This window comes from Pygocentrus nattereri, chromosome 8 (genome assembly GCF_015220715.1).
Source record: "Pygocentrus nattereri isolate fPygNat1 chromosome 8, fPygNat1.pri, whole genome shotgun sequence".
Classification (NCBI taxonomy): domain Eukaryota; kingdom Metazoa; phylum Chordata; class Actinopteri; order Characiformes; family Serrasalmidae; genus Pygocentrus; species Pygocentrus nattereri.
In genome coordinates this window covers 42,746,575-42,764,452 of record NC_051218.1, presented here as the reverse complement: position 1 = coordinate 42,764,452, position 17,878 = coordinate 42,746,575, and the positions used below count along the sequence as shown (strand labels likewise).

At 42.1% G+C, this 17,878-nt stretch overlaps 2 protein-coding genes across 3 annotated transcripts; both read right to left on the bottom strand.

The window, feature by feature from the left end:
- Positions 1-349: 349 nt before the first annotated feature.
- Positions 350-8,815, bottom strand: selenot2 (selenoprotein T, 2). 2 transcript variants are annotated; one of them, XR_001858688.2, is made up of 7 exons: positions 8,429-8,815; positions 6,698-6,808; positions 5,723-5,849; positions 4,589-4,676; positions 2,925-3,071; positions 1,031-1,296; positions 350-505 (listed from the first exon to the last, which is right to left on the bottom strand). XR_001858688.2 is itself a non-coding variant. In XM_017716176.2 (6 exons), the coding sequence occupies exons 1-5, from the start codon at positions 8,650-8,652 to the stop codon at positions 2,950-2,952; spliced, it is 672 nt and encodes a 223-aa protein (XP_017571665.1). In that variant the 5' UTR covers positions 8,653-8,815; the 3' UTR covers positions 350-1,296; positions 2,925-2,949. The 2 variants fall into 2 exon arrangements, 1 of the variants encoding a protein (XP_017571665.1); XM_017716176.2 differs by having other exon boundaries at positions 350-1,296.
- Positions 8,816-11,023: 2,208 nt separating this feature from the next.
- rab33a (RAB33A, member RAS oncogene family) lies at positions 11,024-17,372 on the bottom strand. Its single transcript, XM_017716178.2, has 2 exons — positions 16,823-17,372; positions 11,024-12,832 (listed from the first exon to the last, which is right to left on the bottom strand). Exons 1-2 carry the CDS (start codon positions 17,291-17,293, stop codon positions 12,386-12,388), a joined length of 918 nt encoding a protein of 305 aa, XP_017571667.2. The 5' UTR covers positions 17,294-17,372; the 3' UTR covers positions 11,024-12,385.
- Between the last annotated feature and the right edge of the window lie 506 nt (positions 17,373-17,878).

Sequence of the window (17,878 nt, the reverse complement as noted above, 5' to 3'; positions counted from 1 at the left end):
TTGCTGACCAGCTGTAAAGGAACCACCATTTTCTGTACTTTGAGAAATCTTTGATTGTAATAACACTCCTTTCATGTAACTCCTTTCTAGATTAGAAATGCTCTAATCCAGTTTAGCCTTCAGTCAGTCATTTGCATATACACTACATGGCCTAAAGCTAGCCCCCGTAGTTTTAGTGGGATGGCAAATTTATATTACTTGAAAAAGACAAAATGAGTAACTCTGGGGCAGCCATAAAGGTGGCTATTCAACGCGTATAAGGGCTTATAACGCTTCGGCAAACGCAAACAAAAAGTTTTCATGAGAATCCCAATGCAGGATCTAAAAGAGCTCAGTTTACTCAAATCAATTCCATAACATCTGTTTTAATTCTTTATTCCTATATCATTTTGAAACAAGGCTGAAGTTTCCACACTGCTTCTTCAAGCTGTATCCCAATTAAATGTCACCTTCAGTAAAACAAAATCACAAGGTACACTAGAGAAAGTGCGTCTCATCACAACATCTATAAAGAGAGATGGAAAAATAGAGTTAAGATCTTTGGAAAGAAGAGTACCTTTCATATCTAACCTCTCATATGCAATGTTGTTAATCACACGCTCATTAAGACAGTGGTTACCCCCAACAATAACTCTAAACAGGCAGCCTGAATCAAGACAGGCTTTCAGTTAATGCTATAAACAGACAGCTTGAAGAGTTAAGAAGAAGGATAATGCAGTAGATCCCAAATAATAGCATCTTCCCTGTGCAGTAGCATTTGAAGACCTCCATGGTGAGCATAAACTTTGCCATTAAAGTGACACCTCATAGCAGTGTGTTCTTAAAAAAAAAACTGCACCATTTAACAGTACACAAATGTTTCACCTACCCTGAAAACACTTGGATATATTCCAAATACAGTACAGTTCTACAGCAGTGCAAACCAACAATCATGTTTAAGACTATTCAATGATTTGCAGAAGAAATGAAAATAAAAAACCCTCCCCTTGAGTTCGACAGACAGACTACAGCAACATTTTTGACCGCTTACTTGGTCATATTACCCCTTCAGCACTGATCTCAAGCTTCGGCTTTTTATAACGAGTGTGCCCTGTAGGGGAGGACCCTCCTACGATGGATGGACACAGCACGCTGCTCAGCATAGATGCAGCTGATCTGGAGGAGTGCCACTGGGAAGAGGAAGTGTGTGTGGTGGCAGGGGCATCCAGTCTGCACTCACAGCAAGCTGTATGCAGTGCAGGCCTTCATTAGGCCACAGTCCACAGTCCCACTAACCAGAGAAACCGCTCCATGGACCTGTAAGGGGTAAAAAGAACAGTAAATGCTAGTGACAGACTGCTCTGTTTAAAACAAGATGATCCTTTATTAGTGCCACAAATGGGAAATTACTAATACAGCAGCAAAGGGAGAGCTGGCCACTCAAAAAATGTGTGTGTATGTATGTATGTATGTATGTATGTATGTATGTGCACAGTATCTCACAAAAGTGAGTGCACCCCTCACATTTCTGCAAATATTTTATTATATCTTTTCATGGGACGACACTATAGAAATGTAACTTGGATATAACTTAAAGTAGTCAATGTGCAGCTTGTATAACAGTTCAGATTTACTGTACTCTGAAAAGAACTCAACACACAGCCATTAAGGTCTAAATAGCTGACAACACAAATGAGTACACCTCAAAGTGAAGATGCCCAATTGTGTCGTTGTCCCTCCCTGGTGTCATGTGACTTCTTAGATTTACAAGGTTCCAGGTGTGAATGGGGAGCAGGGCTGTTAAATTTGGTGTTTTGGGTACAATTCACTCATACTGGCCACTGGATATTCAACATGACACCTCATGGCAACGAACACTGCGGATGTGAGAAACTGAATTGTTGCTCTCCACAAAGATGGCCTAGGCTATAAGAAGACTGCTAACACCCTGAAACTGAGCTATGGTGGTCATACAGCAATTTTCCAGAACAGGTTCCACTTGGAACAGGCCTCGATAGGGTCTACCAAAGAAGTTGAGTCCATGTGTTCAGTGTCATATCCAGAGGTTGGCTTCAAAAAATAGATGCATGAGTGCTGCTAGCATTGCTGCAGAGGTTGAAGAAGTGGGAGATCAGCCTGCCAGTGCTCAGCCCTCACGCCGCACAATGCATCAACTCAGTCTGCATGGGCTTTGTCTCAGAAAGAAGCCTCTTCTGAAGCTGATGCACAAGAAAGCACAGAAGCAGTTTGCTAAAGACAAGCAGTCCAAGAATATGGATTACTAGAACCATGTCCTGTGGTCTGATGAGACCAAGTTAAACTTGTTTGGCTCAGATGGTGTCCAGCATGTGTGGTGGTGCCCTGGTGAGGAGTAAAAAGACAACTGTCTCTTGCCTACAGTTAAGCATGGTGGTGGTAGCATCATAGTCTGGAGCTGCAGGAGTGCCGGCAATGGGGAGCTGCGGTTCATTGAGGAAAACATGACATGTACTGTGACATTTGAAGCAGAGCATGATCCCCTCCTTTCGGAAACTGCGCCGCATGGCAATAACAACCTCAAACACACCTCCAAGACGACAACAGCCTTGCTGAAGGTAAAGGTGATGGACTGGCCTAGTATGTTCAGCACCTACGGGGCATCCTCAAGCGGAAAGAGGAGGAGCGCAAGGTGTCCAACATCCACCAGCTACGTGATGTCATCATGGAGGAGTGGAACAGGATTCCAGTAGCAACCTGTGCAGCTCTGGTGAATTCCATGGGTTAAAGCAGTGCTAGATATGCAGTGGAGATTGGGCTGGTATGAGTGGATCAGACACAACAGTGCTGCTGGAGTTTTCTAACTGCTGTATAACAAGGCATTAGCTTGTCATTACATTTCAACAAAGCTGAAAAGTGTCTTCAGTGTTTGGTATAAATAAATGAGAATTACACCAGTTATCACTTACTTCTCTCTCAGCTTGAACAGCAGCACTACGGGGAGGGGAATTTGAGCTTGTCAACCTGATTCATCTTCAGGTGGTTGTCCAAGATATGGAAGAGCTCCTGAATGTTTGGTACATATCCTGACTGTAGCTTTGACCAAATTGGAACATCTAAAACAAACACAAATATTTCAATTTGATTAAATGTCCATGAACATACCAATGTTAAAAAGCCTACTGGTGCATTAAAATGAAACAGTGTACATTCGAATCTCAAAACAATCTCAAACACAAATCATAAATCACATTTACAACACGCTGCAGCTCAAGGCAAGCATATGACAAACGAAGAACAAGACCTCATTAATAAAATATTTGCATGTAGGGACATATTTGTACAATGGTCTACATGAAAATTCACACTACAAAAAATAGGAAAACATGGATTTGAAAGAAAAATGCGCATAGTTCTATCAAGTTTCCTACATGATGTATGAAAGTAGTGGCAATGCAAGCATGCTGCAGTCATTCCTAAACAATTACCTACAAGTACATACACTGTCAATACATAAGCTTAACCCCTTGCCATATCAACAAATTACAAATAAAGCCCAAGGCCAAATCCAAATTACTAAAATAAAACTTGATTTAAATTGCTTTATGATCTTCCCTTCACAAATAATACAGGGTAACATCAAGGATATTGTGCTGCAGATAGGCCCATGATGGTCAACCCCTGACAAATTCCAGGCTTATTACATACCAACACTGATTTTTCAGTAACTACAGGGACATTAATGCAAACTACTTGAGCTACACTCTTACAAATAATGGTTCTTCATGCGTTCTTCAGCCAAGAAAATGGTTCTATATAGAACTATAACCAGAAAAGGTCATTTGCATGATTAAATGGGTCTCTGCATGGTGAAATGGCTCTTCAGATTGATGGAGAATGTGTTGTATATGGTTCTAAAAAAGGGTTCTTCTTTCGTTAGAACATCAAGCTTGTAAAAAAAGCAGAACCCTTTGTGGTGCTACCTACCTGGTGAACCCTTTTCAGAAACCATCTACAGCACATTCTCCATCAATCTAAAGATCCATTTCACCATGCAGAGACCCACTTAATCATGCAAATGGTTCCTTGAGTGTTCATAGTTCTATATAGAACCAATTTCTTTGCTCAAGAGCCCTTGAAGAATTAAGCGTCTTAAGTGTGTATTCTTAGGTTATAGAAGTGTATAATAAAGCTTTTGATCTGCCGGTGGGACCCGACCATTGAAGGGGTTAATAAATGCACTAATAATGCATATATCAATAACAAAGTGAATAAATCATCCTTTTCCATGTTTATTTCTAGGAACACTTACATGCAAATCAGTTAAATCAAGAGCAGAGTGGTATAGCTTGTTTCCAGGTGCAATACTTTGTAGATCTAGGTGTGTTTATTTAAGAGATTGCTCTTATAATACATCTGTACACAAATGCATTTCTTAAGAAAAAGATTCAACTACTGTTTCTAAATGAGGCCCCACGTATCTACAAAGGCAGTTGCGCAGTACTTGACTAAAGTAAGTGCAGTCAGAATTAATATCCTACTGGCCGCAGGCATTTATGTGGTCATTAAGGTTGAACCCAGGCAGCAGCACCAACATGAAAACGAACAGAAAAATAAAACGAAAGGATCTTACCATTTAATGTTATCTCAAATGCTCCGGTAGACAGGAAATTGGTCTCCAACATATTACTGAGGAAGAACGCCATAAGACATGAGAATATCTAAAGGAAAAACAAAACCAAGTCTAGTTAAAAAACAAAAAAACAAAAAACACAAAAATCCCACATGGATTTTCCATGCGTTAATTGTAAATTGCAGACATTAAACAGAAGAGTCACACAAAAATCAGTGTTGAGTGAGTAAAAGGTATAAAACTATTTCACAAAAGCCACTACACTTCTACAGAGAATAATCAATACACCGCTGCAGCTGGAGGAAAACCTCGTATCTCCAAAACAGTAAACTTACAGGAGAAGGAAAAAACCTACTCTACTTTAAATGTAAGTGAATGGAACCAGACTTTTTCCCCCCAAGTCAAATTATGTCAAAAACTGAAAACCCCAAACAGTGAGTGTGTATACATGCACTCAATAATCTGATCATAAACGGATTTCTGCAGTTACCTGATTAGTCAAATGGTCAGGTAAACACCATTCTCCGATCTAGAAATTCGATTAAGAAATCCAATAAAGAGGCGGGATTTTAGCTCAGTAAAAGTAAAACTCTTACTCTGATTTCTTTTGGATTTCTCAGTCTGCGTGAGATCAGACGGCGGATGTCAGCAAGACACTTTTGGAGCAGCGCTGAAACCAAACATGAAATAACGGATCAAAATATTCTTCACCTTCTAGATGACATGTTGATATTTTCAGCTAAAGCGGCGGAATGTTTACAAAAAAAAAAAGCCGCAGCATGAACTTTGAGTTTTCCGTTTATTTTACATCACGTCGTCTTCTGTGAGTTTATAGCAAAGCAGAAATCTGATTACTTTCTGACTCATGTAGAGCTGGAGTTTCCCTATTATCTGATTACTCAATAGCATGTAAACCTGTTGACTGGATTACTGACACAATCTGATTTTCTGCAGTTATCAGATTATTAAGTGCATGTAAACACACTCAGTGAAAAACAACCTCTTACAACACTGCACTGACTCCTCTCACCAGACCGCGACATAAACTACAAAAGCCATACAAAGACATGCCCGGAACGTGTCAGAACAAACGCATTACGGTCTAAACTGTGAGACAAAGACGACACCACTTACCTTATTTTCTTGACTCCAGGACCAAACCCTTGGTGTGTCCACTCCAAGCATTTGAAAAGGATTTTGTCCAGTGACAATCAGGGCAATGGTAAGCAGTTTGAAGTAAGAAATGAAATTTGCAACATATCTGGGGGAACAGAGGTGAAACATCATGGTTTTAATGAAGTGGTTCCAGATTGTCAGTTATTTTTTCCACTTTTTTCCACAGTTTCTTATTTAAAAGCATTTTTTTGAGAGGACAACTTCTTTAAATGGCATCTCACCCTTTCATCCCTACCTAAGGCCTCAGCATACTTCTTTTGAAATGAAATTCTCGAGGTCCAAGCTCGCAGACTACGGTTTCATGTTGCTTGTCGCGGATGCTCCACGTGATATTTTATGATGACTGCTGGACAACGATTCTTTCACTCTTCTAACTATGGCGACGCCTGAATTCAGAATACTGCCACATTAAGGTGGAACGGGAAAACTCGAACAAGAAGCTGGTGAAAAGAAAGCCAACTGCAGCTTCGTCCTCCTGTGAACCTAAATAAGATATCCTGTATGTTTTGGTGCTTAGTACTAGTTAGTACTGCTGAACAACCGACTTAGCACCTTACAGTTAGGAGATATTCATTGTTTACGTATCAAAAGCACGTTTCACAGTGAAATATCAGTGTATCTGTCGAAGCCGAAGTTTCTGTTTCATAGCACGCCTGACCAATCACAGACTTTATCATGCAGAGCCTTCGTCTGCAGAGTTCGCCCAGCTGCCATGTGCGCGACGCGGCAAACGAAGCCTACGTCTGCGGTTCTTCGCTTTCTCCACAATTGCGTCATCTTGTTCGCTGAAGCCAGGCGAACGCCGTCTCCACAAGACGTCTGCTGAGGCCTTTACAGTGGACTTTATAGCAGTTACTAACTTAGCCTACGTTTTAAATATATGTAAACCTAGAAATGTCATCGTTAAATAACAAAGCACACTGGATAACTCACTTATTGACGGGTTTGGGAGGGTAGTTCTCTCCCTCGATTCTGATGTCCGGGTACAGCTGGTTGATAGACCGGGAGTACTCCTGGAACACCTTACTGTACCCTCAGGATATACTGAAAAATTGAACAGAACACTGCATAATATGGCATTATTATAATTACTCTGACCAACACATCGCTGCTGTCAGAAGAAAACCTCGTATCTCCATTTTTTATCGTTTTTCAGTTTTTGACCTAATTTGAAAAGGTCTGTTGTCTTTTACATTGCATGTAAATTTCATGATGAACGGATGAAAAGAAGCAGCCCAAAATGACTTAGAAAGACGTCTGGTTCCATCGACTTACATTAAAAGCAGAGTAGGTTTTTTCCTTCTCCTGTAAAGTTACTATTTTGGAGATACGAGGTTTTCTTCCCACAACAGCGATATGTTGAGTGCAAGGACAGGCAATAAAACAATAATTATCACGATAAACTACATCACAGCATGCTTACTGAACATACTGTGGACACTATCAGCACAATTAATCGAGCTTACCATTTACCTGGGCTTCAGTGCAGCTCACTGTGTGAAACACTGTTAATCTAGCTAGTGCTTTTATGTGGCACCACTGGTTCTTTACTGATTGCTTAATCTACAGAACAGTAAAACTAAATACTGTGATGTTCTACTTTTACCATATTGCCCATCCGTCTAACGGCCCCTCTAACAGGGATCATCTTTAGAAATCATAAGTCTTTTCTCCTGAAATTGAACATACACTTTTAAAAGAAGATGGTTCCTCAGAGGTTCTTTAGTAAAGCAAATAGCTCTTATGAGCCATGAGCTCTACATAGAACCATTTAAGCATTAAATGGTTCTACATAGAGATCATGCTGCATATTGTTCTACATAGAAACTTTTGGAAATGGTTCGTTATAGCATCAAAAAGGATTCTACTATTATTATTATTTATTTTTTTTTTACAATATCAAGCTTTTAGCAATAGAAGAACCCTTTTTGGTCCTATACAGAACCAAAGACCACGCGTTCTCCATCTATCTGAAGAACAATTTCATGCAGATTGTATGCAAGCATGAAATGTTTGGATATAAAGCTCGTGGTTCTAAACCAAACCATTATCTTTATCCAGGAACCCTTGAAGAAACGTCTTTGAGAGAGTAAAGCAGATGTTCACCAACGCGAATCACGCAAAGGTGACATGCTGAGCTGCCGCTACCTGTTAGCGAGCAAGCTAAATGCAGCACACAGGCCCTGTAACAGCAGAACCAACAGCTGGAGATGAAACTTATTCTTGTAAATATACTAAACTGGTGATAAATAAAACAATAAAAAGGTTCTACAAGCGTTTTAGCTAGACCACTAGCAAAACAGCCGGTCTGACAATGGCTAAAATAGCTAAGATAAGCTAAGCTAAGCTAGCTGTCTCCGTTCAAATTCACAACGAGGAGGCTAAAGACGTTAGCTCGAGTAAACGTTAGCTCGGTAAACAAGGCTGGATTTGACTCCATATCCGCCAGCTTCTTGCTCGAATTTTTCCCGTTCCACCTTAAATGTTAAAGTCTCGGGCTCTGGAGCCTGCAGCTGCTGCACTATTTAAGGTGGAACGGCAAATTCGAACAAGAACCTAACTTCAGCTTCATGCTAAGCTAAGCTAAGCTAATAGCATCCAGGCTGAACCGTTGGTGGCGAGGCTGAAACCGGGTCCAGGCGGAATTAGGAAAGGCTCCCTCACCAGTACTGAAACCTCAGGACCGGCCCCGTGTAAAACTTGGGCTTGGTCTGCCTTTGAGTGTGGATGTCTGGGTTGAGAAATCCGTCGGACCCCATGCCCTCCGCGGCCTGCTTCTGCTGCTCGGTCTGGTCAACGGCGCTCCTGCCGAGATAAATATCCCGCACCGTGACCACTGTAAACAGCAGCAGAGCCGTTAAAATACCCGTTTGGCTGTATTCAGCCATATCTGAGGGAAAACGACGGGACGCCTCAGGAAACGTCCCCCAGCCACCACCAGGAGCGACCGGTTCGGAGGACTTCAGCCACCGCCTCGCGTCCTCACAAGCAAACCGGTTTTCAGGGTAAGTAAAGGGGCTTCGAAACACCAAGCGGAGCTCATTTACTGCACTCTGCTGGAGAAAACGGGGGAATAAAAGCAGAACTGGACCACAGCTCCACCTGGTGCCACTCTGGCTGAATGTCAATCGCGCTACCACGAGAATTTGGAAAGAGGGAAATGTATTCCGGGCTTGTCAAACGCTAGAGGGCGCTGCCGAGTAAGTCCCAAAATCCATCCATCCATCCTCCAAGCCGCTTCTCCATCAGGGTCACGGGAGGGTGCTGGAGCCTATCCCAGCGGTCATCGGGCAGAAGGCAGGACCATCGCAGAGCAGACAGACAGACAGACACTCACACCAAAGGGCAATGTAGCATCTCCAATCAGCCTGACTGCATGTCTTTGGACTGTTGGAGGAAACCCACACAGACATGGGGAGAACTCCACACAGAGAGGACCCCGGTCACCCGGCTGGGGAATTGAACCCAGGCCCTCCTTGCTGTGAGGCGGCAGCGCTACCCACTGTCTGCCCAAGTCCCAAAATGAGAGGGTTAATATGGCGCATTTTTCTTTTGGTTAACATTGAAAACGGGTCCCACAGACCCCAACACCACACAATGGATAATGTAGGATTATGTAGTTGATTCATACAAGCCCCTCCTGTGCCTTGTTGTAACTTTACACACTCTTAGCGTTCACTCAAGCAAGTCCTGAGATGCTTTTCCAACAGGATTGAAGAAGCTCCTTATGCTTTTATGTATTACATAAATGCTGAGAACTTGCAAGTTATCTGAAAACTACTTGTTGGAAGAATCACTGCAAAAATCTCTTTTAAATAGTTTTCCAACTAAATTCATTCATTTATTTCAGTACTTATATGTGTCCTCGAAACAAGCCTTTCAATCCTGTAAGCTTTTGAATAAAAATGTCTCTAGGATGATAAACACATTCTGTCAGGCGTTTCCAAATTTCTGACTGGTATCGTTCACTCTGCTCCAGCGGTTCCCAATCCTGGGCCTGAAGATTCTCAGAGTAGGAGTGCTGATCTTGGATCAGATTCCTCTCAAGGAGTCTTGAGATTTCTCAAGCGATTTCACTGTTGCAGACAAATTTCCAGCGTCTGAATTAAATCATAAGAGTCTTGCTAGTTGTGTCGCACTCGTGTCGTCCCGATCCTTTAGTGTAAGACGGTCAGGATGACTGTCTTAAGTCTTTTTCTCATCTTAATGCTACGACATTTCAAGATCACATCAATGTTTTTTTCCATTTTCTTTTGCTTTCTGCAACATCGGTTTCTTATTTTGTTTGTTTTTTTATGGTTAAGTTAACATAACACCCAGTCAACACAGCTGAATCGCTGCATGTTTTGTTGATGTGTGAATCTTTACGTTAAATAAAAAAGTAGCTGCACATTTTACAGGTTAATTGGTGGTTGGGATAGTGTAGTGGGTAACACATCTGCCTTCTATGTCATAGACTGGCGTTCAATCCCTGCCTGGGTAAACACCCTACACTATACCAATAAGAGTCCTTGGGCAAGACTCCTAACACTGCCTTCGCCTACCTGTGTAAAATGATCCAATTGTAAGTCACTCTGGATAAGAGCGTCAGCCAAATGCCATAAACGTAAAATGTAAATTATAAAATTACTGGGCGAGCTGCCGGAATTCGCAGCTCTACAGGGAACTGTGCCGAGCCCCACATCTTTACATGCCCAGCCAAGGTATCTTCCCATCTGTACCACCACAGAGTGGAGAAAGAAACGACGTCTCTGCAGTCTTGCAAATAGAGACGCTGCAAAATCCCAGTCTGTGATTGAAAACTGTGGCATTGTCTTTGACACTGTCTGCTGTGAGAGGGTGTCGGACTTTAGTCTTTCCAAAGTCTTGTAAAAGTCTCCTATTGCATGGTTAGCATGACTGTGCTTCATTTCACTTTTTTGTCAGTCATTTTTCGCCACAATTTGCTCGCCAAACTGAAAACATTGGAGTTTATTCACGTTTGGCGTATAACTTTTTTTTTGGGAGTACTAGTGAGTACATTTGTATTAGAGTCCATTCAAATCACATCAAGATACAAGGTTTTTTACAATGTTTGCGCTCAGTTAAACCTTTCTGTAAGCAGCTAAACTCAAAAAATCAGTAACTAAAACACTAATTGGCGCATAGCTAATGTGACCAGACAGGGCCTAGTTACGTTCCCATGTTACATTTAGTCCACTTTCTTATTTACAGTCTTCGTTATGTTTTCTTCTCATCGGCATCACAAACAGTCAGTGCTGTATCACACGGTGGGAGGTTTAATTTGGAGCTCAAAACTGGACATAGGTACAGGATCATGTTGCACTGCAGATGCTGAAGTTTAAAAGCGTGACAAGTAGTAAGGAGAAGCGCCTTCCTTATATATTGAAGAACACACAAGAAAGACAAAAAATGCCCAGGCAACTCGAGATGTGAACAGGTACAAAGAAAGACATCAAAAAGGAAAGAATACTGGCTTAATAACATCGAGAGTCTGGCTGAGTGTGTATAATCACTATGGCAGTCGACACAGCACTGTTCATTTCATAACCGGCTTGTTTTCTGTCTCCACACCAGCAGCAGACTTCATCCTGAAGCATTACTTTGACCACAGCAACCTCTTACCTGACACAGAATCGAGCCTTTTTCTGATGCTTTTGATAAAACTGCTTAAAATCTGAAGAGCCCTGTTTCATGTAGACTCGGTACATAAAGAGGAAGAACCTCTTTGATTTGCTGAAATATTAAAACGGTATGACATTAGTGATAAACCAGTCAGGTGGGGTTGGAAGTTGCTATGGAAAGCCTTGCATCCTTATCAACCTCACATATTCAATGTGGAAAAGAACCTTTTTTGGAATACGCTAAAGGAAATTCGGCTTTCCGAACATCAATTCACGGCCTTGCGCACATGGCAACAATCATGATAATACAACATGCACTTTTTCAGGACTAGTGATTATTTTGCTATTGTAGAAAGAAAGGTGGGAGATATTGCATGGCTACAAATGCATATTGTTAACATTAAGTTCCAAATATTAAGGCATACACACATCTGAATGGCTGTCACGAAAGCCCCCATGTGCAATTAAGTACACAGCTCATGCAATACCTACTTTAGGCCAGTGAATCCATTTATATGCAGTTCCTGACTGCACATAGATCGAGCTTGAGATAAATAATCAGGCTAGGTATGGTATGTCTTATTGCGCTCAATAATCTCGAGTTGATTGTATGCTGGAAGATGAATCCAAAATAGGTGGTCCGTACAGCTGAGTGACTGGAAATCTGGATGAAAGGCAGTGGGTAAGAAGGCGTATGCAATAAACTGAACGGTGAATGTCACTATAGCCTGTGGATAATATCCTTAAACGTACAAAACGTTTTTCGGTGACACTGTGATTGACAAGATAAAACCAGAAACAGAGAAGCAAACACACGGACAAACAAACCAAGCAAACACAAGGCTCACGGAACAGTCACCACTAAAGGTAAAACGTCATTAGTTGCAGGCACATTCTATCTTTGCAGCTATCACCGTTAGTTCCTCTTCCGACCGAACAGGGGTGGAACGTAGGAGAAAATCGTTACGGGAGTCGGCGGACTTCACAGTAAAGGTCCTCAGCAGGGGCAGGTGCTTTTCTGCTCGGGTTCATGGCTAAGCCTCACTCTCCCGTCCTCCCTCTGCACGTCTCTATACAGCAGCGACTTCTGGGCCTTCAGACGACAGGCCAGGCACATGAAAATGGAGTCCACGTTCTGGCTCTCCTTGGGGTCTTTGGCCGACGTCTCGAAAAGCAGCATGTTGTGGGCATCGGCGAATTTGAGGGCAGTGTTGGAAGGCACCTGGATCTGGTCCACCAGGTCACATTTGTTGCCCACAAGGACGCGGGGCACGGAGGGCGACACGCGGTGCCCGTTGCACTCCTGGATCCAGGTCTTCAGGTTCTCAAACGAAGCCATTTTGGTGACGTCGTAGACGAAGACGACGGCGTGCACGTTGCGGTAGTAGTGCTCCACCATGCTTTTGCGGAAGCGTTCCTGACCCGCCGTGTCCCATACCTGCACCTGTTTGCACACAAATACAAGAAGAGGGAAACATGATAAATGGAGCTTGTGGTGTTGATATTTTGCCACATAATGCTCCCTTTTATTATGACAATGGCTGTTTTGTAGCGTATATTCTGGACAGACACAGGGACAAGGGTGATAATAACTAGCAAGTAAAACTGAAACAAGCACCTTTACCTGATAATCAAAAGGCAATTAGCCAAAAAGTTAAATGTTTACCTATAACTTCGCAATTTTCCCAACTTAAATGGACATTCTACTGTACAGCTGGAATGTTATTGGTTGTATTAAGCATTATTCTGTGGTACAGCACTGTATCCCTTAGTCTCATTGGTTTGAATTCACGGCTTTATGTCTTTTCCTCATGTTTTCCTTCCTCTTACTACAATACCCAGCATGCATTACACAAATACATCATACAACCATCCCTGTGGTGGCAACCAGTCATAACCACTAGCCAAACCACTGATCTGTAAGCTAATAAACACAACCAAGCTACCTTTACCTCAGCAGTCGAACACAACTGTAAAGAAATCGCTGATTATCTTGTGATCTTTTTTTTAGCATGAAATGGACACCAGAGACAGTTTTTTTTACCCTTTCAGCCAAAGAAAAGAAGCCAAACTGAGGTAAGGTATCAAGATAGCCAGCTACCTTGCGAGCTTTAGCTTGTAGCATGTTGCTCCCTCATGTGCCGGGTCACAAACGTCACTGAGTGCTTCATTCTCACTATTCTAATGATGATCTGAAGAAAATGTCACCTGCCTCGCATCTGCATTCATGAGCTTAATAAATGAATGATTTAATAATACAAAACAGCCAAAACCCAATGCAACTGGAGTTGTAATTCCTCTCACCTTCAAGCCACATTAGAATTGGTTTTCCCAACATTTTAAACTGTAAAATCTCACTCTTTAGACTGTGGCTGAAGACCTGTAGGATGTAAATGCAGATATACCACAGTTAGTTCCGGCCACGCAAGCTGATTGGTTGAGAAGCTCTAATCGTGCTGTTATTTCACCACAACATCACTGTTTTTTCACAAACACTATCACTCCGCTGAGACCTGGCCACTTTTGACAGCTGTAGGAAGCCATCTGAATGTTTTTACTTCTTATTCTACCAGAAACAGAAAAGTAAGATTAAGTGACCCTTATTAGTCGCACAACAGGGAAATTTCACCTCCGCATTTAACCCATTCATGAAGCGAAACACCACATACACACTAGTGAGCACACACAACACTAGGGGGCAGTGAGCACACTTGCCTGGAACAGTGGGCAGCCCTATCCGCAGCACCCAGGAAGCAACTGGGGGTTAGGTGTCTTGCTCAAGGACACCTCAGTCATGTGCTGTCAGCTCTGGGGATCAAACCGGCGACCTTCCGGTCACAAGGCCGGTTCCCTAACCTTCAGCCCACTATTGCCCCATGAACACTTTTAAGGTCACGTTTGACCGACAGCCGATTTGGTCCGACTCTGAAGACGAGACGACACTAAATTCCCAAACTGTCATCACCACTGAGCAGCTTTTCAATCGGCAGCTGTGACAGAAGAACAGCTGAACAACCTGGAATCAGCCAGAAATGAACCCAACACAATTCGCCAAACTAAACGGGCTGTAAGAAGCTTTACAGACCGGCTGGAACAAAACAACATTAATACTGATCTGGAGAAACTGACCAAACTGAGCTGAACCTGATATTGTGGCAGTTTTATGGCTCAGTCTGCACTTCAAAAGGCGGGGCTTACAGTAAATTGTGCAGCGAGTGGGCGGAGCTCGTAACTCTGACGTAGCAACAAGCTGCTTGTTAAGGAACGATAATTTGGAGGAAGGAACATTAAAACATATTAAACGCCGCGTTCACGGCCAGTTTATTAATTTCTTACTGTATTTATTTAACTGTTATATAAAAGCAGTAGAACACTCGAGGTCGTGTGCCGCACTCCCTCTTGTGTTCTACAACTGAATTACAACCAACGTGGTGATGCTAGCATTTTTTTTTCATTTTAGCCAGAAAATGTTTTTTAAATTAAAGTTATTTCTTAACTCATTTTTCTTTTTGCCTTAGAATATTATGTGATCTGAGCACCAGCATACACACTTTAAAAGATGGTTCTTCAAGGGTTATTTAGTTCAGAAATTAGATCTATAACAAACCATGAACACTCAAAGAACCCTTTGCACGGTTAAAGGGTTCTTCACGTAATTCAAAAGGGCTCTTCAGATTGATGGACAATGTGTTTTATATGGTTTTATATAAAACCCCTTTGAAAAGGGATCCACCAAAAAGGATGCTTCTATTGTTACTGGCTTAACATAGCAACAATAGCAAAACTCTTTTTGGTTCTATACAGAACCTTTTAGAAAAGGTTCTGTATAGAACCATCCAGGCACATTTTCCATCAGTCTTAAGAACTCGAACAATGCAAAGAACCCTTTAATCGTGCAAAGAGTTCTTTGAGTGTTCATGGTTCCCCTGAAGAACCCTTGAAGGACCATCATTTTTAAGTGTGTAGTTAAGTAAATGGTTCTACTTAGAACCATGACATCTGTACAGAATCATTTCATGCTTAAAGGGTTCTTTGCATGGTAAAATGGTTCTTCAGATTGATAAAGAATGTGTGTATACGAAACTTCATAAAGCCTTTTTGAAAACGGTTCTATATAGCACCAAAAAGGGTTCTGTTGTTACAAGCTTGACATCGTAACAATATAGCAAAACCCTTTTTCAGTCTAAATAGAACCACAGGCAGCACATTCTCCATCAATCTGTAGAACCATTTTCCCCTTTAATCCGTTAATCGTGCAAAGAGTTCTTTGAGAGTTCATGGTTCCCTTGAAGAACCTCTGAAGGACCATTATTTTTAAGTGTGCAATTAAGTAAATGGTTCTACTTAGAACCATGTCATCTGTACAGAGTCATTTCATGCTTAAAGGGTTCTTTGCATGGTAAAGCGGTTCTTCAGATCGATAAAGAATGTGTTGTATATAATTATATGTAGAACCCTTTTTGAAAATGGTTCTCTATAACACCAAAAGGGCTCTTCTGTCGTTCCAAGTTTGACATCGTAAGAACAGCAAAACCCTTTCAGGTTCTATATAGAACCAAAGACAGCACATTCTCCATCACTCTGAAGAACCGTTAGTGATGCAAAGACCCTTTAATCATGTAGTTCCTATAGAGAACCATTTTCTTTACTAAACAACCCTTGAAGGACAAGTGTGTAGTTACGTAAATGGTTCTGTTTAGAACCATGACTTCTACCCATAACCCTTTCAGGCTTAAATGGCTCTTTGCATGGTGAAATGGTTCTTAGGATTGGCGGAGAGTGTGCTGTATATGCATCTACACAGAACCCTTATTGAAAAAGGTTCTATATAGCAGGTTCTTCTGTGGTTACAAGCTCGACACTGTAGCGAAACCCGTTTGGGCTCTAAACAGAATCAACATTCTCCATCGATCTGAAGCATCATTTCAGCACGTAGAGAACCATGAAAGCATGACATGGTTCCCTACAGAAGTCATCCAACTAAAGAACCCCAGAAGAACCATCTTTTGGTTCGTTCATGTGGACAAGCAGCGCAAAGGTGAGATCAGGGGCCTCAGTCCATCCCTCAGCTGCTTCATCCAGGTACACAGGACATGACGGAGCAGCAGGGCCACCACAACAGGCCTGTCGTCCCACGGTGCGATGAGGACGCGCCTCTCGGGAGCTGAAATGACCGGAGCGCATGATTATGGCAAGTGAGCGGTGGGAACAGGAGGCACAATGGACGGCAAAGGAGCCCTGTAGCCCCCCACACAGCGCCGTCGCTCACAGCCAGGCGTTAATCTGAGCGTAAATATAAAGGGAACCAAACGCAAGAGGCATTTCCTGCTGTTCCAGACTGATTCACTGCCCTGAGCCGAACCGAAACAAGACATGTCACGAACTGCGGGCGCTTGAGACACGAACAACGTCCGCCTCATCCGTCCGACCTTACCTTTATCTTCTCGCCCTCGATCTCGACCGCTTTCTCCCTGAAATCCACCCCGATCGTGGCCTCCGTTTTGTCCGGGAAGGACCCGCCGGTGAATCGGAAGGTTAAGCACGTCTTGCCCACGTTGGAGTCGCCGATGACGATGATCTTAAAAATCCTCGTTTGCACGCTGTGGTCCAGGGACGAGCTCAGCTCCAGGGACGAGGTGAGGTTGGCATCGCGCGCGGTTCCAGTTCCTCCCCTGTTTTCAGCCGCTTCATTTGCCATAACGGTGAGCCGATGGACACACGCCCGTGCGCCGCTGCTCTCTGCTCGGGAGGATGGGGGAAGGGGTGGCACACACATCCACTCCCTTCGCTTCTTTCCCGTATGCAGATGCAAAGGCTGGGACGGCAGGCAAGTGCATGGTAATAGATGCAACTGATGCAGTGCTGGATGTGATGGGACTACAGTGTATGTGATGGCTGGTCTCATTAATGCTAATCAACCATACATCTGATTTATCTGGCAATGTATGGATTTCAAACAGCATATGTGGATTTCCATCAGACTTCCAACTTATATTAGGCCCACATGGACGTCTATTTCACATACATGACAACTTGTTTGAAACTGGCCATTTTCAAATATGGGACAAGTATTTCAGTTATATATCAACATATATAAACATCGCATATATTTAACAGGAGACAGGAGAATAATATCTTTACAATTGTTGTATTATATTATTATTATAGATTAAATATTACTACATTAGACATATTTAATGACGGAAAGGACGAATCATATATGGATGGCATATATTACACATAAATGCTAGCTTCATATTTATATATATATATATATATATATATATATATATATATATATATATAAAACAGAAGCTAGCATTTATGTGTAAGATATGTATGTATCAGTGTTACTATTAGACTTATAGCTATGTACGATCCATATATCAGGCATACTATCAGACATATATTATGTTCCATATATTATGAATGCATGTCAAATAATTGAAATTTATATATATATATATATATATATATATATATATATATA

Coding starts and splice junctions, on each gene's coding strand:
- rab33a (XM_017716178.2), bottom strand. CDS start 17,293: ATGAGACCAGCCATCACATACACTGTAGTCCCATCACATCCAGCACTG. Junction 12,833..16,822: donor TCGAGGGCGAGAAGATAAAG/GTAAGGTCGGAC, acceptor GTGTGCAAACAG/GTGCAGGTATGGGACACGGC.